This window comes from Zosterops lateralis, assembly GCF_965231275.1.
Source record: "Zosterops lateralis genome assembly, chromosome: Z".
In the NCBI taxonomy this organism is placed as follows: domain Eukaryota; kingdom Metazoa; phylum Chordata; class Aves; order Passeriformes; family Zosteropidae; genus Zosterops; species Zosterops lateralis.
The window spans coordinates 75,422,298-75,450,075 of NC_139800.1; the positions used below are offsets into that span (position 1 = coordinate 75,422,298).

At 44.2% G+C, this 27,778-nt stretch overlaps 1 protein-coding gene across 1 annotated transcript in view; it reads right to left on the minus strand.

The window, feature by feature from the left end:
• Positions 1-26,211, minus strand: part of VCAN (versican) — a 97,410-nt gene extending 71,199 nt beyond the window's left edge. Inside the window, exons 1-5 of the mRNA XM_083883894.1 lie at positions 25,984-26,211; positions 17,880-17,955; positions 12,777-13,148; positions 2,426-2,600; positions 1,734-1,861 (exon numbers count right to left, since the gene is read on the minus strand). Coding sequence (XP_083740020.1) covers positions 1,734-1,861; positions 2,426-2,600; positions 12,777-13,148; positions 17,880-17,949 — 745 coding nt within the window. The 5' untranslated portion in view covers positions 17,950-17,955; positions 25,984-26,211. The remainder of the gene's footprint in view (positions 1-1,733; positions 1,862-2,425; positions 2,601-12,776; positions 13,149-17,879; positions 17,956-25,983) is intronic.
• Between the last annotated feature and the right edge of the window lie 1,567 nt (positions 26,212-27,778).

Consider the following 27,778-nt stretch of genomic DNA (forward strand, 5'->3'; position numbering starts at 1 on the left):
TCACCACAGCCCAGCTGTGGTGACCACAGCAGTGGGAGAGAAGTGTAGATGCAGCCAGAGAGAGAAACCAGGTAATCCTGGTTTGAATCCTGGCAAATGAAATTTTATAATGAAGAACCAATTAATGTCCATGAGAAATTGAGGATCTATGTGCATTTCCACACATAAGGATGCACAGTCACTGCAGCCTCTTTGAACCACACAGCAGTCTGGTTCCAGCTTGTTCCAAGCAGAGACCATCAGCCTCAGTGAAATCTGCTTCAGTTTTTACTCAAGTTTTATTTTTGAAAGTTTAGAGATATCTTTTGACCCTGAGAAACTGCCAGCTCACATGCACCCAGGACAATCTTCTCTGTATTAATGACACTTCTCTGTCCTTGAAGAGGGAAAGGAAATTGCTGAGTTCTTTAATCAGCAATTATTCAGATTAGGTTTTTTACCAAACCTTCTTTTTGTAAGCTAGGAAAGACACAAACTGAATTTAAAAGCACTGATTTAGAGGAGATTGAAAATCCAACCCCATCAAGGATTTATGGAGGATCAAATGTCATGAATTGTAGATGTTCACAGGTGCTGCTCACTGACAAATATAAATGGGACATAACTAAAATTTAGACAATGAAAAGCACTAACAAAGTTCTGTCACTTAATTTTCAAGTTCAAGTTACAAATTCTCAGGCATATATGTTTTCTGGAGGCTTTGCAATACCTGTGTTGCTTGTATTCCATAAATCTCCAAATTTTCTAGTACAGATGTTCAGCTACTAGTTACTGATTTCAGTAACTAAAATCTCTCTAAGTCACCAGCAGAGGAAAAATTTGCATGACCTAATCTATAGATTACAAGCAAAGACTGAGCACCTGCATTTTGCAATTGCTTTTTAAAAATATATACATGCCTACAAAGGCAGGCTTGCCCAGAGCCACGGCTGATTTATTGTTCTGCTGACTTTAAGAGCACTAAATTAAATGTTTAACAGCCAAGGATCACCCCTGAAGATGTTTGGTTAGGAACTATCAGGCAGGTTTTTAGAAAGGAAATGTGGAACTGGCATGAATAAAAACTTGTCAAACAGAAGCAGTGTGATTAACTCAGGGCACTGTAGTAAGTGGAAAATGTATTTTAGTCCTGGATGCAAACTATCTCTGTAATAATTTTACTAAACAAGACCCAGAAACTACGAAGTTTTTTTCTTGTTTCTTTCAGAATCTGAGATGGCTCATTATTAAAAAGATACTATTAAACACAGATGGCAATTCAATATCTATCTAATTTTATGCCATGGACATATAAAAAGCCTTAATTACATGCTTAATGAACTATAATATGTTTAGTACACATACTACATCTATCCTTGTATATACTTATATATATATATATATATATCATATATAGTTTCTCACACATTAAATGCATTTCTTTGCAAATACTTTTATATAACATTCTGTCTAAAAAATAAGACACTTCAACAGCAACTTTTGTGAGAGCTACTGCACTAACTATAGGCAGCTTGAACCCTGACTGCCTCTTTGTGGACTCCACACTGGCCTTTATTTAGGACTGGCAAGACCACAAACTATAGGTTCCCTCCATTCAGCAATTCCCTTCAAATCCAGAGTAGCCAATACTTATTTTAAATGGAGTTTTCTCCTTCTCTGCTCTTCCACATTAGGCTCCCCAGTCACTTTTTAAGTCTTGCAGTGCATTTCCAGGCTTTGCAGACCCATCTCACCTTCCATGTGCTCCACGTAGCAATAAACATCGTAAGTCTCATTAGGGAAGCGGCGCCCATATGTCCTGACTCCTTTCTTTCCCATCTTATCTCCAAAGCAGCCAACTCTTGGATGTCTAATTGGATACCTGGAAATGCAGAAAATTTATCATTATGATGCCTTAGGATTTTAGCCTTCATATTTTTCAAATCCCGGACTGCGTTAGTGTATAACTCTAAACTCCATATAGGGTTACTTACTGTCTTCACATTTTGGTCAAACAAAATAATTCCTCTAGGCCTGAAATCCAAGGACAGTGCCAGGCCCCAAACAGGATAAATAAAAGTGAATTGCGGGGGGGCGGGGAGCAAACTGGGAGTAAATTACTTCATTACCCGAAGCTATAATTGGAGGATTAACCCCTGATATGTAAATGGACCAAACTTAAAATTGTGTGAAAAACCCATGAGCATCATCTATCTTGGGTGTAGCCTCTGGGAGGCCTCTGACTGCCCAAGGTGCATCTATTGAAGCCTTTTATAAATACCTGCTTTATTCTTTTAACTCTGTATAACCTCTGTTCTAGGTAGCCAGACAAAAGATGATTTGAAGATCCAAGGCATCAATTACGGGAAGACAGCAGTTTAAGTCTGCACAGGCGAGGCACACAAATTTTGGGGAAAAACATGAAGGGGCATTGTGAAAGCCTCACCTGACAGTCTGGTCAGACACCCAGCCAGCATCACACTGCTCAAACCCATCCTCGTAGGCTGCTTTCAGCTGTTCTGGGCTGGCCATGACAGCGCCGTTGTCCCGGCAGGTCTGGTGGGCCTGGGTGAAATTCAGGGTGTACCTGCTCGTGGCGGCCCGGTAGTGAAACACAACACCTGAGAAAGGCAGAAAAACCCCATTAATGGCACATTTTGAGTTGTTTCTGCAACCATCACCACTCTGAAACCCCACCTAGGTGTTGTCACAACGCTGAAAATAGATGCATAGAATGAAAAGTACTACAAAAAGGTGAGATATTATGGTATAAATGATGTTCCCCCTCTAGTGGCTGCTACCAGTAATGACAAAATCCCCCCCAAAATGTGCTTTTTTGAAGCAGATTTTTTAATCAGTGATGGGCCTGGTGTCCATTTCTACACATCAAAGATCACTACAAATATATAATTTATCACTATATGGATTTTTGTCAATTTTCCGTAGGCATATTTTCTTGCACACACCACAAATGGTACAAACAAAACAAAGCATGATTTTCTTCGGGGTTTTTTCTGGTTCTGAAAAGGACCTTGACAATTTCAGCAGTTCCTGGAGCACATCAGGCCTTTGCAGAGGGAAGCCTGGTGTGAGGATGGTTTTGTTTAAAGCAGGATCTGTCCATAAGCCATATTGTTTTCTACACACACACTATTCCCACTGAATCTGACAACAGCTAGAACAAACCATAAAGGGCACTGAAGTGGCAGAAAACAGTCATCCCACCTTACAAAATCATTTCCCCCTATTACCACTGTCTTTTACAGTTTAGCATCAAAGGCATGTCTCTTGAAATACCCAACTAATTGCACTCTAAAATCCTCAGAAGCATTTCAACACCATTAAGCATCCACAGAACGAAAAAAAAAAAGAAACAAAACAAGTCCCTGAACCATTAAATGTTCCTTTTCTCTGATGGTTTTACTGGAGTATTTCATGATGAGGAAACAACACACTGTAATAAAGTTTGGGGAAATGGTGATACTGTAGCAATAATTAATTTTACAACAAGTCTCTGCATGGTTGAAAGATAAAGAAAGTCTGGTAGTTTGCAAACAAATTGAAATACAGGTCAATTAGAAAATTGTTGATGCAAGAATTTCCAACTTATTCAGAAATATTTTTCTCATACAGACAAATTCAATAAAACTTTGCCAGTCATTAAAAATCTGCACATGGCAAATAAGTATAGAGTACAGATTTTTCTTCTTGTTGTGATTCACTAAGAAATTAATACAGAAAATATTATCTGAAAACTACTCAACCATCAAACATAATTTTTTATCAAAGCCACTTGAAGAGAAACAGGAAAAAAAAGAGGAAAGGCTGGGAATCCCCTTATTTCATCATTTAATAGGGAGTCACACACCAGCTGCAGCCACTAACTGGAAGCGTGCAGACCACCAGCATCCCCATAAAATGCCTTTCAGAACTGACAAAACCCATCACAAACAGCTTCTTCCAAGCAACAGTGCAATTCCAGCTTCAAATGGATCCAAGTGTTGTTTGGCAACAGTGACAAGTGAAGAATACACCCACGGAAAATTATGGCTGTGTTTGTATCATTACATTAAACTTTCCCAGCGCCTGAATTTCAGTCATTAAGGGTGTTAAATTGTTAGGTTATTTCACTGCATTATTTGGCTCAAACCCCACAACACCGTTCCAAACAATTTCTGGGCAGATTTCAAGAACAAGCAGAGAACAGGGACAGCTTCCAAAGGGCATCTTCATCCTGTGGTGAGAGCCAAAGGAGTATTTCAATGTGGATGGGGGCACTCTGCTCCCCACAGCCTCACTGCTGAACCACCCCAGAACACAGAGTTAGGCAACGTCGGCATTTAAACCTCAAAATCACAAAATTCCATATTATCTAGAGATTTATATTTTTTTAACATGTGGTGTGCATAAAAATATCTGTTTTGATATATTCAGAATTTATTAGCAGTGGCTGAAACTATGAGCAGAGCACCTGCTGGTATAAATGAGGATTGCTGTATTAGTAGCACAGTAGTAAACAAAAACTGGAGTTCAGGTGGCCTGCTTGGTGTTCTGGATCTACAATTTAAAAATGGGCAACTTTTACAGAGCTCTCAACAGAAGGAGACAAAATATTTACCCTTGTTTTATAACTATGAACCCATAATAATATTCACAAGCTGTGCATCTGGCTTTATTGTATGTTATTTTTGAACATACACAAACATTTTAAAACTTTTTTTTAAATAACATTGGCATTTCTGTAATAAAATATATTTGATGCTGAGTCAGAAATTACCAAGTATATGAAGCAATTTGTTAATTCAGTTTGGTGTTTTAATCTTAATTAAAATGTATTTTGTGTGAACTTGGATTGTCTCTTTTTTATAATTTTTTTTTGAGATTGCTTAAGTGATCGTATATGGTTTCAAACAGAGCACAAGTTTCTGCTTCTCATTACAGCCACCAAAAGGTTTGTTACCTTAGAGGGGATAGCAACATATTTTTCTAAAGCTGTATTTTGTTTTATTTAAAGCTTCTTGCTGCTTAAACATATGAGTGCATTTTCCACAACCAGCTATTTCACCTCTCATTCCTTCCTCTTTTTTTGGAAGGAAGCACACTGCCCCGCCTACCCTGGCACAGCCGTGTGGCACCTGAACAAGGCAGGACTAAAGAGTTAAAATCCCAGCCAATTTAAAGTGGATTTCGCAGAGGCAAAGAAGAGCCTTTGGTCATTTGTAAATCCTGGAAAGGAACTCGGGGAATGCTTTGTTCTCCTCGCCCTGATCCACAAGGTAAACTTCACCTATTCTCAGAGCTGCAGGCTCCTCCATTTCCAGTGAGGAGCTGAGGGACATGAAAGAGCCTCCGAGATGAATGGGAAGGAGGACGTCACTATGCATAAGCCTGTGCAACAGCTGCAATAATTAGAAGACCCCTGGGGCTAAGAAGATTAAAGTGCAGGACTTTCATTGTTTCAGTTAGACAGAGAGAGGGGCAAAAACCCATTGTCCCGGTCTTTGCACTTTAAAACATTTGTAAAGGATTTTTTTTCTCCCTCTTTGTCTATTTCCTCCCCAAAAGAAAAGGCAAGAAAGGAGTTGTCCTAGGAACAAATAAAGCAACTGGAAAACAGAGTACAGCGGTATAATGTTGTCACTGAACATCTGGCAAACAAAGTCAGTGTAATTACAGGAAGGAGTAGCAGCAAGAAAGAGCACTCATAGGAAAGCAATTTGTAGCATCCAAATTTCGCTTCTGTCAGAGCAAGGGTGAACGCCTTGCCGTCATTTATCTCATGTCTTAGACCAGAAAATAAAAATGTGAAGTGTTTAACTTTTAACAAACAAGGCTTTCTGTGGGAAAGAGCCTGGTTCTGTGGTTACACCCTTTGGGTTGCAGCTTTGTTGTATATCATGCATCAAAACCCTGTGGAACTGCAGGGGAAGCTAGTTTATTAGCTTCTGGTATGGCTAATAAATTATAGTTCACTTTCACTAGTGAGCTCACGCTGCTGCCACATGCAGTGTTGGATGTGGCAACATAAAGCCTGAATCTCAGAAGTTGCCTCACACGGCAAATACCTAAAGGGAAAAGATTGTGATGGCAGTGCTTGTTATCCTGTTCATTTTTTGTCTTCAGACCTTGGACACTGTGGTGCAGACCCCTGAAGTATCCCCTGCCCCACTGCCAGGGCTACCATACAGTTCAGTTCATAGCTCAGATCCTCCCCGGCCTTAATGCAGAAGGCAATTTAGATTACAAATACATCCCAAAAATATGGGTTACAGGACTTAGCACTGTATGAAAAGGAGGGAATAGGGCAGCATTTTCAGTTTTCTGCATGAATAATTCCCTTGTGTCTCTCCCTCTAGGCTTTGCACCCATCTTCTGACCCTTGTCTTGGGCTTTGGCAACCCGAGAAGAAGAGACTCGCCTTGCCAAGTGCCTCAGGGAACTCACGGTGGAGAGGGAAAGTGCCTTCCCCCGGCACTGCCAGGGACAGAACTTCTGCACCAGCTCACACTTTGCTGCCCTGTGGGATGTCTGTGTCCATCCTCACAGCGGTGGAGGGGCACAGGGACTCCTCTGCACAGCTCCAGATAATGAGAGGAGGGATCAATGCTGAGCTTCACCTGTTGTTTTATCCTTTATTACTCTACCAGCAAGATCCTGCAATCAGCCGGAGCCAGAACCACTCCAGCCTGTCCACCCAGAGGCTGCCACACTCCCAAACTCTACAACAGAGGTACAGCAGCTTGGCCAGAACATTTCCTCCCCTCTTCTTGGCACGTTTTGCGTGTAGACCCTGGGTCTTTATCACCCAGAAATTTATCTCCCTCTGCCATCCTTTGATGGCCCCTACCAATTGTGCTCTCCCCTTGCCAGGAAGATTTCTCAGGATCCATTAGGCAGGAGAGTAAAACACGAGCTGAAAAGCGCAGCTGCCCATAATAATTGACACGGAAGTTCAACATCAAGAGGTGGTAAGGTTTCAAGACAGGTAAGTCCGAAAGGAAAGACTAGGTAAAAGCACCTCTTCAAACGCCTACTTAAGAGATTAAAGAAGGCGATTTCTGCTGCAGAGAGAATAGATCAATTAGGTTGTCAGCACACCATCTCCCAGTGCTAACAGCATCACTGAGTGGCAGCGTTCCCATATCGGAAACAACTTTCATTTATTATCATTATAATGCTTGCAGGAAAGACAAGTTTGCATAAAAATGAAAATGGGAATTACCATCTACAGCTGCCTCCCTAATTCTTGTTTCTTTCCATTAGCAAGATCAGTATCTTAAGCCTGGGATTGTCTTTACAGGCTTTAAAAAGAAAACACAAAAAAATTTTGGGGAAAAAAAGAAGTCTTACAGATTTGAAGCAGAATCAAACAGAAACTGAGAAAATGAGGCCCACAAAAAGAGTGAATTCCCAAAATACCAGTTAGAAAAGAATAAAGTGCTCTCATTTTTGGTTAAAAAAATATTCACTGAGAAGCTATGGCAAAAGTAAGTAAACTAGAAGGATCCCATTTACCACTTTGATCGTTTTAAATCAAATTATCTCCAAGGTGGAGAAGAAAAAAAATCAACTCAAATGAGTGGTTTGTTCAGACTTCTTAATTTTTAATATATTTGATCATACATGCTTTTCTTAATTGCCCAATATCATAGCACCATACAAAACAAGTATTTCATTAAATATTCAGAAATGTTCCATAATGAAAAGTATTGTGACATTTCATTTCTAGGCCAGATTTTTTATAAGATAGCTCAAATGTAATTTATAAAAGTGGACTTCATTACAACTAGAGAGAAAGAGTAAATGTGGCCACAGAAAGGTACATCAATACTTTTTATAAAATCCTTTCTGGAATTCAACTCACCCAAGGTAGCTTCACGTGAAAGTGACAAGTTGAGTCTAAAAGAGTCATCTATAAATCTCCCTAATTGGTGACCAGGGATATTTAGTGCAGACAGCTTACCTCATCCAGGAATATCCAAAAGCTGAGAGGCCAAGGACTCTCAGTGGGAGATAGCTGGAATTTTGGGCTTAGTAACACAAAGAAAGGTTAGAAGAAAAGGACAAAATGCCATAGAAAGATCAAATTACAGAATCTGACAAAGCAAGAGTTGATTCTGAGACAAAGGGAAAATTTTGGAGGAACATGCACAGAAGGCAGAGAAGAAAACACATAGAAGTGAAAATGAGTATGAAATACTTGTTCTACATATTCAGGACTGGACTTGGATGAGCCTAGCGGGTCCCTTCCAACTCAATGTTCTAAGATTCTTCATTCCTCTCCTTGTGAGAAGCTGAAGTATCTAACTTCCATGCTGTTAGATCCATTTTGAACACAAAAAATCCCTGTCTGGGAGGTCAGTGTAATTATAGCAGCAACCAGGGTGTCAGGAAAGCATTCTCAGGAAAGGAAAGAGGATATCCAGCGTGAGGAAAGTGCCCCTCCAGTGATCTTGCAGAGCTGCCTGCCCCAAAGACAGCCCTGCAGCCATGAATAATGAGTAAGGCAGGCACCTGCCTGCCCCAAACTTCCTCCATGGGCAAAAATTAAGTTTTTCCCTCCTCCCTCTTCTACCCTCAGCAACTGCAAAAAGCAAAATAGTAACCCTCATCTCAGGGGTGGAGTGTGGAGAGCACCAGGCCCCTGTGGATGGATGTTCTCTGCTGGGTTTGGGTATATGGCTCAGCACAGAATGTGGAGCCTTGCAGTTCCAAAGGAAAACTGGATCAAGTAACCCAACGTGTCATCCTTCTCCTACACTTTTCTGTGACTTTCCCAGATCTCCAGGGCTGTGCACACAGAGCCACCACAGCCAAAACACAACTGTTCACATTCCTAGAATTAAACAAGCCAATTCAGGTTTTTTGCTTTAAGATGAGACACTTAAACAGACATTCAGATGAAAACATTTGATCTCTGTTTGATGCACACACAGCCAAACACTGCTCAGCAGATAAAGGATCCCATGTGAAGTCACAGTGTCCTGGTGATGTCCAGTGTTCTGTCTCTGAGACAGAACCATGAAATGGTTTGGGATGGAAGGGGCCTTGAAGATCATCTATTTCCAAATATAAGCAGCTATTGATACCCAAGTAGCTAACATCATTAATTTCTATAACTAAGGCAGAGGAATGCCACAGAATTACCCCAATTTCCAAGATCCTGTCATTGTTTAGAAAACGTTTACCTGTCAAAAAAGGATGTAACAGAAATATGCACTGCAGAAACAAAGGCAATGTGTGTGATGAAACGTATCTTCCTTGTGAATAGTAACTAAGATAACCAGCTGTGGTTAAGTGATGGCTTAACCAGGAGTCCACCCATGGATAATGAAAATCTACAGACATTCAAAAAACAAACAGGAAAAAACAAACCCGTATCTGTTCAGGGTAGAATAACAAAAGTCTCTGTGTGGGTAATTCCATGGGTGACAGGTCTCTGACAGCAATAGGGTAAATGCTTAAGTTCACACTTTGATATCAGCTGCTTTCATTGGACTCTGGGACAGCCAGATCTTTTGTCTGAACAGTTTTTTGCTAATAACATATGAATCTGACTTCAGAAGTTCATTTGGCATCTAAAAGAGCAAATTAACTGGATATTTGCACACAAGTTATCAAATTTGTCTGTTGTGATAGCTAAACAGAAAAAAAAAATAGGTTCACAGTTACAGCTTCTGTACGGTCTTGGGCTTGAGACCAGCCAAAATAAATAATTAGGCATCAGAAGTTCTACTTTCAGTGACTAATACCCACTATTCAGCTTAACCTGGGAAAATCTGTATGCCACTGAGAAAATTACTCTTCCTCAGAAATGCCATTTTTTCATTCACCATACAGTCTATCACTGGTAAAATACATTTATTTGATGCACAGTGTGTTCAATAGCAGTTATGTATTCTCAGATACCTAAAGAAGGGAAATGGCAATTACAGTAATTTTATTCAAGTTAGGTCTCCAAGTTATCTATTATGCTACAAAGGTTAATCTCAAAAACAAGCAGGCCAGCTGTCTAATCTTATCTTCCTGACTTCACTGATGCTGCATTATGCTTTTTGTTTGAAAGTTAAAAATTAAGGAGCATGCATAAAACAAATTGAGATCCTGAAAATACCTAGAACAAAAGTCCTGAATTAGTTTAAAAATACCCAAAGAAGCATTTAAAAAAAAACCATAAATTCATCATAATGCCAAAAGAGGAATTACACCTGCTTCAGCAGAACTCTGCTGAAAAGTTTTGGCCTACTTAATTTGAGCAAAAAATGAGCAGAATTAAAAAACTGGTGACAATTTTACCAGAGCTTCAGCAGCCCTGCTCCACCCAGGAGAGCTGACCAAAGCACAGTGCTGAACCAGGCTATCCCTCAGCTCTGGAATTAACTCAGTTAACATGGAAATACCTCCCTGCAGCCCCGTCAGGACATGCACTGCAGAATGCACAAAGGAAGAGTGCAGGGGATCACATCTCTTCAGATGATGTCACTTTGGGGTGCCAAGTTCAAAAAGAAACAACAGAGATAATTTGTGTTTGGGACTAATGGGGTTTTTTTTTGTGGTTTGTTTACAAATAAAAGCTGAAATCATAAGAAACCATAAAGAATGGAGCAGAAGATTTGAGCAGCAACATTCCCATGAAGTTTTCATGAGCCTAATAAATGCCATTTGTTTACATAATGGAGAAAACTGAGAATCGATGGCACAAATTATGGTCTAGCAAATCAATTTTCCATTTGGATCAAGACTTAGCTTTTTTCCTCTCCTGAAATTCTGTCATTAAAGTAGTCATGGAAAAGAACAGATGCAGAAAGAAAACGGAGTAAAATTTTCATTGAGATAAAATCATAAATCTAATCAGTTCAACACTTTGCAGTGTTTTTGCAGGAGCAGCAACTACAAAAGCCACAGTATCACCATAAATCATCTGATTCATCTGATATTTTATTGTCATAAACATCTGCTGCTCCTGGATATAGATATGTAGTCAACAGAACACTTGAAAAGGGGTAAGGAATGCCAGGTACACTTGTTATGAAAAGTAATGTTCAAACCAGGATTTCTTTTGCTTTTGTTATTAGGACCTAACAGTTTATGAAGTTATGCAGACATTAATGGCTACAAAGATTTATTGTATTTCCAAATTAAGGCCACACCTTTGAATCCTTGTGTGAAATCAATGCCAACAGACTGTTCACTTTAGGCCAGGCAGACTGGAAGAACAATACATTATTAAGCTCACCAAAAAAAGCTTTAGCCAAAGCCATGATTTCCAGCAGCAGATATTAATGTTTGTTTTGGGATTCATCCACCTGAGTAAATACTGAACTTCCAAAAAACACCGAGCTGCAAAGGGGCGTGCAAGGCAGGGCTCAAAGCAAGGAGGCTCCTATGAGGAGATCCATCCACACAGCTCAGTGTTGCTGTAAGCACAGGCAGAAACCTGGGTCCAGAACTTGCCTGCGCATGGCACAGAGCCTGGGTTAATGCCCTGCCTTTCAGCACAGCCTGTTAGCTCAGGCTCAGTGCCAGCCCGATGGAGCTCTGGAGCAGCCTCTGTGCCATGCTCCACGAGCAGGTTCTGAGGGGAGAAACACCTACACATCACATGCTCCTTTGGCCACTCGCTCTTTTGTTTTGCTTAAACCCATTGAACACTCCAGGCTGGGGCAAAGGGGCTGGAAAGATGAGAAAGGCCCTGGGGGTGTTGGTGACAGCAGCTGGACATGAGCCCAGAGGTGTCCAGGGGGGAAGGAGGCCAATAGCACCTGAGTTGTCCCAGGCACAGGGCAGTGACTGTCTCTGTGCTGGCACTGCTGAGGGACCACCTCCAATCCCGGGGGCAGTTCTGGGTCACTCACAACAAAAAATTGAGGGGCTGGAGCATCTCCAGGGAATGGAACAGAGCTGGGGAAGGGTCTGGAGCTCCAGGAGAGCTGAGAGAGCTGGGAAAGGAGCTCAGCCTGGAGAAAAGGAGGCTCAGGAGGGACCTTGTGGCTCTGCACAACTCCCTGACAGGAGGGGACAGCCAAGGGGGGTCGGGCTCTGCTCTCAGGAAACAGGGAGAGGGAGGGAGGGAACAGCATCAAACCGTGCAAAGAGGAGGGTCAGGTTGGACATCAGGAAATAGAGCTTCACTGAAAGGGTGGTCAGACATTAGAATACATTTCTCAGGGAAGTGGGGGTGTCATCATCCCTAGGAGAGTTCCAAAAATGTTTGAATGTGGCATTGAGAGGCCTGGATTAATAGTGAACATGGCAGTGGCTGGGTTAATGTTTGGACTTGATAATCTTAGATGTCTTCTCCAACATCAACAGTTCTGAAACTCCTGTCTCTTCTGTCTTTCAACACATAGACTTCTCCCTCGCAAAATTTTGGAGACTATTTCCTAATAGAGATGACAAGCAAACTGTTACAACTGCCTGCCCCACATTTAGCAAATACCTCCCTACTTCTTTTCTTGCAGCTTCTCTCAGATGAGTTTTCCTTCTGCTCATCCAAATTTTATTATTGGGAAAAAGAAGCACTTCCTTCATGCTTGACGCTCCCTTCTCAGAAAGAGTGGCTCCCACTTTTGGTGGCATAGTTTGAGACATCAACACAGGCCAACCACAGCTTCAGTGGCTTGTTCTCATCCTAAGTTTTTATCCTTCCCACCCTAAGTTACTTCTTTTCATGCTACTCAAAGCGCAAACCGCTAAAGACACTCCTTTAAATGCTCTCCAGTTTTGTGTTAGTCACTAAATTTCACAGCTTTAACCAGGATCACTGTTGGCTAGAAAGGAAATGCAGAGATCCTTACCCTCAACAGCCAGAGAGACGATGCCCTGCGTGTCCTCCACACCATACATGACGTCGCAGCGATAGACGCCGGCGTCGCTGGCGCGCAGCTTGGAGAAGGTCAGCGAGGCATCCCCGGTCTCCTCAGAGTGGCTGGGGACAGACACCCTGTCCTTGTAGCTCTGGCCTATTTTGATGTTGCCATTTTGGGCCACCAGCACCGTGGTTTCCTTGGCATCCTTCCCGCTTTTGTCCAGTTCCACCTTGGACCATTTGATCCGGAGGTACTCGGCGGCGTAGCTGGAGGATATGGTGGGTGTGGTTGAAAAGAAGCATGGCAGGACTGAAGTTCCAGAGAGAGATCCCTTGACCAGGGTTTTTTTTTCTGCTTTAACTAGAAAAATGGAAGAGAGCAAGGAAAGAAAAAGGAAAAATCACATTGGTGTAACAGCAAAATCAGAAACAGATATATTTCATTGTTAATTAATGATTCACTAATGCAAAGCCTGAAATCCATGAACTTAGGCTGATTTGTAACAGGACTGGGGAGTAGCAGCTGAAAAAGGGTTTGTATCAATCTTGGTACATCATAGGCTGATGACGGAGCACGTTTCTCTTTGGGAAAATTTAATTCTGACTTATTTTCTCCAGTTGTTATGGTCATCAAGCAATTAACCTTTGGAAAATGGTCTAAAATTTCAGGTAACAGGTGAACTGTAAGATGAACTGTTTCTTCAATTCACAGGAGGAAGACCACTCTGAGTAAAAAATGATGAGTTACCTCACTGGCCAAAACCCTGACTGCAGGGGAGCTGCTGGAGTTGACACCTTGCCTCGCCTCACAGCAGCTGCTCCTGTCCTCAGAAGGAAACACAGCCCATGGCTTTGCACCCCTGTCACCCCTGACCCCACTGTTCTCTCAGGGGTTAATTCTTTTTATTGCACACATGCTGAAACAAAAGTCTTTCCAGTGAGAGTCTCAGAAATAGTCACCCTTTCAAAGTTGTTTCCTTGTAGCCTCAGGGCCTTTAACACATCACAGAAATGAAATATTTCAGGATGTAAAAGCAAAGGAGGAAGTAAAGCACACAGAAAGTCCCTACTTGGTTCAGACTTGACATGATCAGGACTTTTATCATTTTTTATGTCATCTCCAGCTGCAAACATTTCACAGTGAAATGCTCCCATCTGACAATATCCTGAGGGCAAAGTTGACTACTGTTCATCCAAGCTGCACACTGCAACTGAAGAGAGGGATTCTGATGGATTTACCTTTTTTATGTGATGCTATTTCATCACACATGATGGCTTAATGAAGATTAAAAGCTGATGCACAACAGTAACTATTTTACCTCTTTCACAGTCCTTCACTCTAACATTTTTGAAAGGTAGAACATGGTCATCATTATTTTGAAGGGAGATAGGATTCATAGAGTTTAGAAATACAGTAACTTAATAATAGCCATCAACAGAGTGATACATCAAACAGGAGACACCACATGAAAATCATCTGTTTCTCTATGATAAAAAATATAATCTCTCCATAAAGAGCAGAAAAATGGAGGGCAGAATGGAAGGGTGAGTAGAGGGAGAGAATTAAAGAAGAGGAGCAAAAAGGGAAGAGGAAAAAAAAAAGAAGAGGGAGAAAAAGAAGAAAATAAAAGAAAGAAAACAAAAAAAAAACAAGGAGGGGAAAAAGAAAAAAAGAAGAAAAAGGAAAAGTTGCTCATTAACCTGATTATTTTTAACAGAGACAGATTTTCCATAAGACAAAGTCTTAATGGTATTATTTAAACAAGTTCAATGCAAGAGTCATCAGCTTAATGGTCAAGCATTTAAATAAAAAAGTACTAGCCAGAAAAGGAGAAAAATGAACTGACAAGGAAGACACAGAATTCTGAATGAAAGTTCTCAGTTCCTTTCCATCCATGCTTGCCAAACTAGAATTCCTTGGACACACAACTCTGATAGAGTCAGGATCAAAACTGATGAAACCAGAGATCTTTTATATCACCTTTATTTTGTTGAAACTTCAGAGTTATAGTGCTTAGAGATAAAGAAGCAGAATGAATTCTCAGTTCTATCGGTTGGGATGGAATTACTGCCAAATTGCACAGGTGGGAGATTAAAATCAGTCTCAAAATATTTAGAATTTATTATGATCTCTTGTCATCTATACACCTAACAAGAACTTTCTTCTTAAATGAAGAATGACTAAATTATAATTATACTGACTGACAGAACTTTAATAAACTTTTTTAAGAGCATTGTTTCTGATTATGAGTGACCTGAACCCTGAGGAAATTTCCTCCTTTTAAAATTCGTGTCTCCACATCAGCCAGCTAGAAGCCTTGGCCAACAACACATACCACCATCCTGATATGCAAACTAGATCCTGACTAAGCTGTGCTACTTCCCAGAACAGAAGATTCTGTGTAGCTACAGTCCTGTCCAACTTTAGAAAGCATTATATCACACTTTATAAAAAACTACTTGTTGTGGTGAGGGGAGGGTAGAAGGAGGAGAAGATAAGAAGAAGGAGGAGGAGGAGGAAGAGGAGATGGAAGAAGGGGAGAAAGGAGGAGAAGGAAGTCTTTTCCCTACAGAAAAATAAAATATTTGGCTGACACAATACCTGAAATACAAGATTACATTATGTTCCTGCACAGTACCAAAAAGCTTGATTTCCTGCAGCAGTCCAAATTAGTTAGTCTAGCAGAATTTACTGACCAATGCAGAAAGTGTCAGTATCTTGTACTAATCCATATAACCCTTATTTTTTCCCTTTAGCATTTTTCCTAAGCTTATATTCCATGTCAGCCCCTATCAATGGGATGTGATAGATCACTAACACATAGCTGGATGTCTTCCTTTTGAGGTGGGGAGAAAGGAATTCTTGCTTGAGAACAAAGTCTCATTCTCCAAAATGTGCACATTTGTTCTGTGGTAAATGTTACGAAATTCTTAGAGTAGGAGTCTAGATAATTTTTAAAAAGGACAGAATTCTGCCTTTCTGTATCACATTAACCACAATGACCAGGCCAGTAGGTCTGCAGTGAACAAGGAGTCTGAGAAAAGAGTGCCCTGCATGGTGTGACATTCTTAGAGGAACGGATTTGCCACATAATTGATTTTAACTGAACAGAATGTTGCTACTGACTATGCAGGCAAATCCCACATGCTTAAAGAATAAAATATTATATTTATTTTTAGCTACATTTATGAGGGGAAAAAAAATGTTGCATCTCATTTTTCAGTTCATCAACAACCTGCTGGGACATATGGTACATTGCCCTGTCTAGCAGCAGAAATAGAAAGGATCAGTGAAATTGTGTGTTTTGTCAATCCAGCTACTAGCACTGTGCCTAAGAGAAGCCTTTTCATTTACCACAATTCTTTTAGTGAAGATAATAAGGAATTAAAATGAGTGCAGCTTGTAGGAAACACTGACAGGTGACTGAGACCAAACAAAAACCTTCCCTGAGTCCTTTACCAGGTGGTTTGTGGCCCGAGCAAGCAGAATAAGAGAAGGACATGCAGTGTGATGAAGAACTACTTTTATGGTCTGCAAGACACTCACAAGGAGCCAGGCAAATGTAAATCTCTCTAGTGTTGCACAACTCAACATTATGTCACAAATGGCCACCCAAAACAGGTAGGAAAAGCTCCAGCAATGATTATAATCAGAAGGTTCAGCTTGTAAACCACAATAGTGATAAGTTGGGAATTGGTGTTTCCCCAAAGATTTAAAAGCTTCAATTTTAAACCCAAACTAAGGTTTTAAAAAGAAAAGTTTGAATCTTAGGGTCTGTCTTTCAGAATGCTGATATATATTTTATTTTTGTGGCGTTTTTAAACAAAAGCCATACTTATAAAAATTGTACATAGTTTTCTAACACTCATCCTCAAAAATATTATTGCACCAACTGACTTTTCTACAAAAGATAAGGACATGAATTGATCCCGCAGATTCTTGGGGATCCTGAATTACATCAATCCATGAAAAAGGAAAATTTTTTTCATCCTTGTCCTCCTCACCATGGCCATAGTTTGAAAATGGCTAAGACTCTGTAGAGCAAAAAATGGACCCCAACTTAAAAAGGAAACCTCACAAAGTTTACAGTGTGTTCTAGGAACATCAAAGTCTCTCTGAATTTCTTCAGAAAAGTTTGGGCAAATAAGGGTGGGTTACAACCTGATCTACATTCCAAAGAATGGGACATTCATAACGAAAACTCCTAAGACCCAAAAATTCCACTCTGGAGATAAGATGAGCCATTTAAGATGTAACGAAAGGTGGAATAAATGAGAGGACATGTAAAGATGCCATCCCACATTCTACAACTCCAAGGATCCATGTGACTCCTCCCCATGTACAGTGCTGCCCTCTCAATCCCTGTATTCCTGAATTCTGCAGTTGTGCAAGACAGTGAGTCAGGTCTGCAGTCTGATCCAGACCTTTCTTTCTTATAGCCAATCTTATTATCCTTTTTTTTCTAATTGGTTCCACTAATGAACCAATCCTTTTCTTTATCATTCAGGACTACCGAAAGATGTTACTAGCAACAGTGTTCCAGGTGGAAAAATATGTAGTCAATTTGATTTTTCCCAAAGGCTAAAATCAGTTTGAGGAGTTCCTGGAAAGAAGGGGGGAAGAAAATAAAGAAAAATCTTGCTTTGAGACTTGGGAAAGCTGCTTTTCCAATTTTGTGAGTCTGCAGCAGCTGTTTGGATATTTTCCTTATTGAAGGCCTGATTCAAACTTTCAAATAACCATGGCAACCACACATGGATACATACTTCAGTTTTAGCATGTAATCACCAGGAGAGGTAGTAAGACCTCCTTCCTTTCCACCCAAACCTGCAGCTGCCCTAACACCTCCTTGCTCCAGACCCCAGCAGCCAAGGGACCTGCCCCAGCTTAGCTCATGAAAACTCAAGCAGATATAAATCATTAATGCCTTGAGGAGGACACAGAAACAAAATTAATTACATGATGCAGCATGGCAGAGGTAAAGAAAATCAATTTCCTGAATTTCAACTGTTTCCTCAGTCCTGTGAAATGCCCAACCAATTAGACCACTAAATTAATTTTAATTAAGTGTTCTACATATAGAAGACTTACCTTTAGGTAGCATATATGTTATAACTAACGTAGAGTACATCCATAAGATACTTTTTATACTTAACAACATCTTGACCTAGAAATGAAGAACAAAGGAGTAAGTGGTTATTATTGCACAGTGCCCTTAGCAAATTTTGTAACTCAGCACATCAATATTTGCCACTGGTATCAGAAGCAGTCCTTCCTGCTTTCAGGGCATCTTCATTTGCAATTTATGGTGGCAATTTGTTATAATGACCATGTGCCTCTATGGAATAAAGATTTATAATGGGTTTCAGGTTGTTGAATCCTGACTGATTCTCTGATGTATCAGTTCCCTTTGGGTTTCCTTCTCACTTTCCTTTACACCTTCCAACAGCTGGAAAGTTCTTCGCATGCATCATATGTACACAATAATAGATTGCATGTCCACAAAAATTATTTCTCAGTTTTCATTTCAGTTCATAGTTCCACATGTTGAACCTGTAAATACCCCCAAAGTTACAAAAGCATTGTACACACAAACACCAACAACTGCAAAGGGTTTAAAAATAGTCCCTCATCCATATAGTTACACTTATGTGCTATGAAGATCCCAATGTAAGAAATTACTTTCAGCAGCAGTTTGTCAAAACACTGACAGATTTTAATCACAACCTTGATTTTCCTGATATTGCTGCAAAATCTGCTACCTGAGCTCTTCATTTGAACAAACAAGCAAGCTGACAGTTTCCTCCTGCTCAAGAGAGCTTGCAGTTGAACTGCCTTAAAGATCAGTGAAGCAGAGATTTAATAGATATTTACATGTCTGTGTTATAACTATGGAACCTGCATCGAACACATGTACAATTTAAAACTTCCACTTTTAAAAACTCCACAGGCTGCAGTGAACGTGACAGCAAAGACACACAGAGAGGCAACTTCAGAGAACTCCTGGTGACGTGTTCAACCTCAGGACAGTTCTCTCCACAGCTCACAGCTGCAGCCCAAACTCCACATGAGTCTGTGTGAACTGGCACACGTCCTGTAACGTCTGAGCAGCACGGGAAAGACGCAAAACATCTCCAACCAAGCCTTTCCAGTGAAGCAAGTTAAAAATTCCCCTCCAACAGGGCTGAAAACCCCAGAGCCTTTCATTCCCTGTACACGGATGGCCAGAGCCAGCTGGTTGCACTGTGAAACATGTGCTACAACCTATTCCCTGGGCGTGGAGGGAGAAATGCAGCTGCTTTCCACAGAGCAGGCTGCGCGCTGCCAAGGACGCCCCATCTCTGCTGCAGCCATTCAGGACAGCCGAGTGTAGAGAGTGATATCACTTATTTTGCAACATGAACTTAATGGAATTTGCACTTTTCTCAACCGAGCCTGAAACTAGAATGAGAACTTCATTCAGTTTAAGTCCTACATGCCATAAAACTTCTTCTGAAGACCCTAACACCCACCACCAACACCACACAGCCAGACTTTTATGTCTTCCTACATTTACACAAGCCAAGCTGTATGTGAAGAAAACAAAAGTGACTATTTATTAGCTAACTTTAAAATTCTATACTGTGCCCTGGTGCTAACTCTCTGTAGAAGGTTGTTACGAGCAAGGAGGTTGCACAAGATCAGAGTTGCAGACATCAAAGTCCTTTGAATGCAATGGACCAGTTCTGAAATACAGAGTCATGTCCTTGCTTAAGATAAACACTTAAATGATCCTCATTATTACACAACAATTAAAAGAAAAAGTGACGTCAGTCTGAGCCTACAGATGTGCAGAAGGACCTTCAAGCAACCCTTGTATCCCAAAACTGCTGGAAGCCTCAAGCACCAAAACCACTGCAGTGAAGTTCCTACAGTAACAAAGCTCTGATGAGAGCATGAAAAGAAGACTGACAGAATTCTCCACCTTCCAAGGTGCTGCCTGCAAAACAAAGTTCTGGCTCCCTGTGAGAGCTGAGTGGCTCCAGACCCTTTGAGATGTTCTGCCCACATGTGCTCCCATGCGTCACACACTGGCCACATCCACAGTGAAGCCAAGGTCCAGAACAGAATGTTTATAAGTTTAGCTCTCCATGTTTACCCATAAGTTTTATCTCCCTCCTTCCCCTGAAGGCAACCTTGTCTTCTGGGACCAGAATCAAGAGGATCAAAGAAACTGGACAAGAAAAAGAACAAAGTGTTTTCTTTTTCCTGACAATGGTGGTATTGCACCTAAACAGGGCTGGTTACATTTTGCAACCACCACCTGGCTCCCTTCCCTGGCTCTGACCTGGTGTACCTGGGTGCCTGGCACGTGCCAGTGGAAGCCTGTTGCCCTTGGAAGCTCACTGCAGTTGCTGTCATAACACAACTGCTTCCATGTTTGGTAAGAACACAAACCCTACTGCTACGCTGGCAGGCACCAAACACAACACACACAGCCACAGGGACAGACAAAAGCAGAAAGGCAACTGTGGAAGGGCAATTTTCAAGGTACCCATGGGAACAGAAGAGGACATTCCTGGCTGTGATGGCTCCTAGCTTTTCATTGAGTAGAGCAGGAATTACACCTGCTACACCCAGGGCTTGGATAGCTCCAAAAAATTGTCTTGTTTAAGCACAAATCTTAATATGAGACACTTGCCAAAAATCCCTACTTGACTCTTGGAAAACCACGTCCTGACTTTTCATAAATCTTCTTTATCCTGAAATGCTCACTTAAGCAATGAAAAACTCTGAAATAATAGTCTGATTTTCAGCCCTTAGGGTCAGGATTGTGACTTCCATACAACCCTCCACACCTGACGGTTGGTTTTCATGCTCCAGGCCTTGGTGGGTTCCCATAAACACTCCTGGGTTGCCGAGTGCTGCTCCATTCTATCTGCCAGAATTAAAGGTGCAATTACCCCTGCTACCCTATCCAAACATGCAGACCATAAAGGCAGCACCTTGCTCAGGATAGCCTGGCTTAGGAGGACACAGAGCTCTGCAGACCTGGTGCCAAAAATTCCTCCTCAGGACACAGAGGTGAGGCAGAGGTTGCTGCTTACACCTCACCTTAATTCCTGGCATTCAGGCTCTTGGATGTGACTGTTCCTGCCTCCTGCCCTTCTGCAGCAGGCTGTGCTCCCTTGTAGCCTCCAGAGCCAAATCCCTGTTCTAAAACAGATTTGTGTTTCCCATTCCCGCACCCTGCGCTTCACAGAAGTCTGCTGTACTGCCCCTAAGTCCACTGCAATTAGCTAAAATCCATCTAACTCTACCTTTTTCCACAAGATTTTATTTTTTCCCCCTTGGTGTCACTACACCCATAGTAAAAGAAATCCATAACACTACAGACACAGTGAGCAAACCTTGCCAACTCAAGCTGCAAGACTTGAGTAAGTGTTTAATTTCCACCTTCTGCTAAAAAAGTACCTCACTTGACGTGACCAAACTTGGATTGCCTGCTGGCTGGTTTCCAGCTGGGCTGATCCATTTTATTAGGGGCTACTACAGGCAGATGGATCTACAGTAGGAATTTGTGTTACATTTCTAAACGGGATGCAACCCTGAGTGCAGCATCTTTTAGCCAACAGAACCCAAAGTCCTGGACAAACTTCACATCTTTAAAAACTAGTAGTATGGTTCTCTCTGTGGGGAAAGAGCACAGCTCCTATTTTTGCAGGCGCCGCTACCTTCCCTTACTACAGCAAAAATTCATAGGAGCAGTCAGTTCTGACCAAATTCCAGCTTGTGTTTAGTTTGCAGCGTAAGCTTGATCTCACACCAATGCTATTTTAATTTAACCAGATGGGAGAACATCATGTCTCTCTTTCTGTTTAAAACTCCAGGTTCAGAAAGTGAAACGTCCTGGTGCGGAAGAGACTAAAGCTTACCATCCAAAAATATTCCTAGTTTCTCTGAAACTGAGACAATGAGGAATTAACCATTTTCATAGAGGCAACAATGTCTCTAAAACCTGCAGCTTCTCAGGTCACACTGAGATTGGTTCTGCACATGCTCTACAGCTGCACTGAGAAATCTGGACATGTTCCTTAAATATTTAAAAATCAGCCTCTGCCCATCTGACCCTCATAGTGAAAGTCAGAATGACATAAAAGATTGAAAGGGGAAAAAAAGAAAAAAAAAAGGGTGGGACGTGACAGCCAGATAGAACCCGGCCTTAGAGAAGAGAAGGAAGGCTGCTCATTCTAATGGATAAAACAGTAAATTAAGTAAATTACAATTTCCAGTGGAACCCTGACGAGCTAGAAATGATCACTCCCAGTCACAGCACACCCCTTGCTACCTTCCAAGCTCTGAAAGCTTCACAGGTGCCATCCTCCCTCAAATGCACACATTCTGCACTTTCTTTTACTTATGCAGTCCTTTGATCCTGGTACTGTTAATTGCTGACATGTGTCCACCTCACCATCAGCGCTGCCTAATTAACTTTGCCAGCTTCACCACCCCTCTGCCACGTGATTAATTATCCCACTGTGCTGACACATGGCCCATCACCCTGCATCCGACTCATCAGTGTCCCCTGCATGGCCCATTATCCCTTGGAAAAGCCCTTCCAAGGACTCGGAGAAGGTCCTAGGGGTGTCTGCATCATCCCTTCCTCATCACCTCCAGGAGCTGTGGGGGAAACTCCTGCAGCTGAGCCCTGGTGGTGCTGCCTGCAGGCTGGAGCACAGACAGGAGCAGTGACCAGAGCACAGCGTGTTCTGACGCTCCTGGCTGCAGCAGCCGCTGCCTTGGGACATCCCTCACAGTCCCAGTGCTTTTATGCCAGGAGCAGCTCCAGGCTCCGGGACAGCCACGCAGAGACACAGTGGAAAACTGCCAGAGGCAGCACGTGGTGGAGCAATGAGCACACCCTGCTTCTTCTGCATCACCCCAGCTCCACCTTCCTACTCCTGCCTTTCAGAAACGTTGAATATCCCGAGCTGGACACACAGGGATCGCCAAGTCCAGCTCGTGGCCCTGCACAGGACACTCTGACAAGTCTACCCTGCGCCTGAAACCATTGCCCAAGTGCACCTGGACCTCTGTCAGGCTTGGTGCCCTGATGAGCTTGTTCCAGGACAACCAAGGGCCTCTCCTGCCCACACTGATGAAGGGAGCAAGAGGTGGAAAAATGTGGAGGTGTCACTCATGGCTCCTGCTGCCATCATGGGGTTAGGCACCAGGACCCCCCTGTGGGATCCTCAGCACCTCTTGGTGTTCACCCAGCACCAGTGCTGGGCACAAGGGTGGCCGTGGGTGCCCTCACCCTGCCCAGCCATCCCTACAGCCCCAGTGCCACCTCACACCTCGGGCCCAGGCACTGAGGGGCTGCCCAGAGCTGGAAATGTGCCAATCCCACCCCACTGTCCAGCGGGGCAGTGCCTGCACCTGTGTCATAGAATCACAGAATGGTTTGGGTTGGAAGAGGCCTTAAATATTGTCATGTCACCCCTGGCCATGGGCAGGGACACCTTCCACTGTCCCAGGCTGCTCCAAGCCCCAGTGTCCAACCTGACCCTGGACACTGCCAGGGATCCCACAGCTTCTCTGGGCACCCTGTGCCAGGGCCTGCCCACCCTCCCAGGGAACAATTCCTGCCCAAGATCCCATCCATTGCTGCCCTCTGGCACTGGGAAGCCATTCCCTGTGTCCTGGCCCTCCAGCCCTTGGCAATTGTCTCTCTCCATGTTTCCTGCAGCCCCTTGAGGCCCTGCAAGGCCACAGTGAGGTCAGCCCAAAGCTTCTCCTGTCCAGGCTGAACAATGGCAGCTGTGCCAGCCTTTCCTCCCAGCAGAGCTGCTCCATCCCTCTGCTCATCCTGGAGCCTCCTCTGGACTCACTTCTTGTGCAGAGCATTCCCAGAGTTGGATGGGGAGTGAAAGGAACAGCGGCAACAGAGGCTTTTGTCGAGGAGGTCTTGGGTGCTTAAAATGACTTTATTACGGTGATTTGGGGGAGTTTGGCCCTTTTTTCCCCTCACGGTGCCGGTCCCGGAGCCCTCTGGCGGGAAACCGGGGGTTGCCATTCCGCCGCTCACCGCCAAGGGGCGCCGTGGGGCCGCTGCGCCCGCCCCGTTCCTCGACAGCGGCCGCGCCCCCGGGCCGGGACCAGGCCCAGGACCCCAGACCGGGACCGAACCTGCGGGCCCAGAACGGTACCGAGCCCCTTATCCCAAAAGCGGGGCTAAACCCGCCACCCCCGGCGGATACACGACACAGAGAGCTCCCCAAAGCCCAGCCCTGCCACAGCCTCCCCCCGCCCCGGCAGCGCCGCGCCCGCCCCGTCCCGGGCTCGCCCCGCTCGCTCCTTGTGGGGGAGGAAACTTCCCCTTTCCCTCAGACCCGAAGGCGAAAAAAGGAAAAAACTTAAATTAAAAGAAGCAAGGAAATAAAGGCAATCTCTGAACCCACCCAACATTTACGCTCTCCCATCCTGGGATGGGTTTTTGTTTGGGGTTTTTTTTTTGTTTGTTTGTTTGTTTGTTGGGTTTTTTTCAGGGCGTTTCAACGCTCACGCCTCAATTAACAAAAAGGAAAAAAAAAAAAGAAGAGGGAAAAAAGCAAAGAAAAGGGAGCGAAAGGTAGAGAGAGGAAGAGATAAAGGGCAGGGAAAGGAAAAAAAAGGGGGAAGGGGTGAAAAAGGGAGGGACAGGGCAAAAAGGAGGAAAGGGGGCAAAAACGTGTGGGGAAAGGGAAGAAAGCGGAGAAGGGGAAGAAACAAAAAGAAAAGGAGTTAAAGAGGGAAGGAGAAGGGGAAAGGGGGGAAAGAAACGGAAGGAGGAAGGAGGGGAAAAGGGGAGGGAGGGAGGGAAAGAAGAATAAAAAGAAGAAGAAAAAGAGGAAGAAAAAGAAGAGAATGGGGGAACGGGAGAAAAACCGAGGGAAGCGAGTGATAAGAAGGGAGAAAGGGGAAAGGAGAGAGAGAAAGAGAAAAAAAAAAAAAAAAAAAAAAAAAAAAAAAAAAAAAAAAAAAAAAAGCCATGGGGGCTTAATCCCGAGAGCTAGCACAGGGAGGGAGGGAGGGAGGGAGAGGGGGTGGCCGGGAGGAGGACGTGACCAGGGGGACAATGAGGGCCGGCCCCGGCCCCCGCCCGCCCGCCGCCCCTTTGTGTGGGTCGGTGCCGGGGCTGCCCTGCCCGCCGTCCCCTCACACACCGCACACCCCACACACCGCACAGCACAGCCCGCTCCTTCCCGCCGTCGGAACTCCCTGCCTGCCCTCCGCCGTGCTCTCACTTTCCCTTTGTAACACAAAGGGCAGCGGAGGGGGGAAGGCAGAGCCCGTGCCCCACCAGAAAGTGGATGTGGGTGTTGAGAGGGGGCGTTTCGCTGCACTGACCCGGCCATCCATCCTCACCCACCGCCCCCCTTTCCGCAGGGAAAATGTGGCTCGGGGCACGCTGCTCTCCCTCTGGAAAGGAAGATGCTGAGCACCTCAGAGCCTCTCTTTGCCCTGCGAGCAGCTTTCCAGGAACATCAGGGGAAGGGATTGGATGAAAAAAAAAAAAAAAAAGGGATGTGGGGAGCACACAGGAGTGGAGGACACAGGGCGCACGCTTTTCCCAGAGCTGGAAAACTGGTGGCCGAGGGGAAAGGTCCGTTCTCCTCGCTCCTGCTGCCACACAGGCGCTTTGTGTACTTAACACCCGTAAGGAGCAGCTTCCTCCCGTCTCCCTCCGGAGCCTCGTCTCACGCCAAGGTGCGGCTCTACCTTTCCAGCCACCCAAACCACCAGCGCCGAGCACTCCTGTCAGGGTTCCCACCCCAAAGTCTTCTATTCCCTACTTTTCTTTGTTCTCCTCTTTGCATCTATTTTTTATTCCTCTTTTTTTTTTTTTTTTTTTTTTTTTTTTTTTTTTTTTTTTGGTGGGTCCCCAAGCATCCCTCCTTGTCCTCTTTCCCCGCGTGTGGTTGAACTCACCCCAGGTTGTTTAAATTCACCAATCATCGCTATTCCCTCCCGCTTAAGATTTGCGAGTTCAAACTCTTTGTTGGTGTAAGCGATAAAACAATTGTTTTAAATCTTAGACTTAGGTGTTTGCTGGCAATCATATATAGTGAAGAAAAAAAAAAAAAAAGGCGGGGGGTGGTGGGGAGGGACGAAAAAAAATTTAAAAAAAAAAAAAAAAGAGTAAAAACCAACGCGGAATAAGAGTTATAGTTACCTTAAAAGGTAGCGTATTGCAGAGATGGCAAAAAATCACAACGTGGTGGCTGGGCTAGTCCAGAGATCCCAGTGGCCGCATGAAAGAGTAAATCCCCTGGTTAGTGCTGGAAGGAGCGGTGGTTCCGGGCTCTCCCCTGGTGCCGGAGCTCCTCTCCCCTCCTGCGCTGTGTTCCCGCCGGCGAGCACCTGACTCCGGGCGGCGGAGCCGGGACCGAGCTGCGGGCACAGGGAGCGAGCCTGCAAGTTCAAATGCGAGCCCAGCCACCCATCATTATTATATCCTTGTACCGTCAGCGCTGCAGAGGAGGGGCGCTGCCTCGGGGAGAGGAGGGTTCACAAGCTCTGCGAGAGCCTCCTTGCAATTTCCAAAGCTCCCGCAGCTGCTGGGCGCAGGAGAGCCCCCAGCGCCTGCCTCCGCCGAGCGGAGCCCCCCCGCCCCCGCCCCGGCCGCCCCCTCGGGGCTCCCCCCGGCCCCCAGACCCGGAGCGGGGACCCACAGCCCGGTGATGCGGGACGGGTCCCTCCGAGCCCGCCCGGAGCCCTCCGGAGAGGAGCAGGCGGGTGCGAGAGGGGCATTGTTCCCCAATTAGACAATTAACCGGGAAGAGAATGGAGAGACCTCCTCCACCCTGGCTCCCGAAGCCGGTTGAAATGGGGAAAGTGACTGGGACCGAAATGCCTTTTTTTTTTCCCCCCTTTTGCCTCCCCAGTCTCAGCGGAGGTTGCAAAGAAAGAATAAATCGGTGCTGGTTCCAAACTTCCCCTGCTGATGCCAATTCACAGGCAGCCTCGCATCGGCAGCCGCCCGAGCCAAGCTTCTCCACCCATGCATCTCCAGCCACGTTTTTTTCCTTTTTTTTCCTTTTTTTTTTTTTTTTTTTTTTTTTTCAAGATTAGACTCTGCATTTGCTGTCCAAACCTCTCAGAGATGAAGTCATAAGCAGAACTCTAAAACACCCTTTTACGAGGGATGTTCACCAGTTAATAAAGGGGGTCTGGTGTGCTCTCCAGGCGGCCCCCATCCCAAAATGTACCTATCTCAGTATGTGGGAGACACTTAAGACACCCTCACCAGGCACAAAATGCTGGCAAAAGCAGCTCCTCTGTCTTGCTCCCTCTCAGAGAAGCAGATGCCAGAAGTCCCCCTCCTCCAGGAAGGTGTAAAGCTGGAGCCAGAAAAGAAAAGCCTGGAGAAATAGGTGTGTCTGATTGCACTGCTCTGGGCACGTTTTTGGCAGCCCCAGGTACAACTATTTGGAGGCAAGAAGGAGTTTTCCTTCAGCTCCTCTCACTGTTACTGTTCCAGCTGCTGTGTCCCCAGAGTTTTACTGACAGAGGATTTCAGACAAGACCAAAGCCCTTATTTCCAAAGACAGACCTCGATGCCAAGTTGGAGGGGCGGGAGGTGGAAGAGATGACAGCCAAGCAGGGAGAATGGAGACCTGGAGGCTTAAGCCAGATCAGCTTTGTGTGAGCTGTGGCCTGGGTGAACGGAGCTGGAGCGCGGAGTGAAATCCTTATCTCAGAGCTTGCAGACCTTGTTTGTTTTTCCTCCTTACAGGGAGTAAATACACAATTGCTCACTTGTGATGTTGAAGAGAGGGTTCTCTCCCACCACTGCCACCTCCCAGCAGCAGCAGTGCCCCCAGTTCCTCGTGCCTGGGTTCAGTCCCTGTACGATGCATGTGCCACACCTAAACACACCAGACCTTGGGACCTTGAGGTTTCTCAATCCTTGAACCTTGTGCGTCAGCAGAGTTGACAGAAATACAGCACTCTGTTTTCAAACAGGC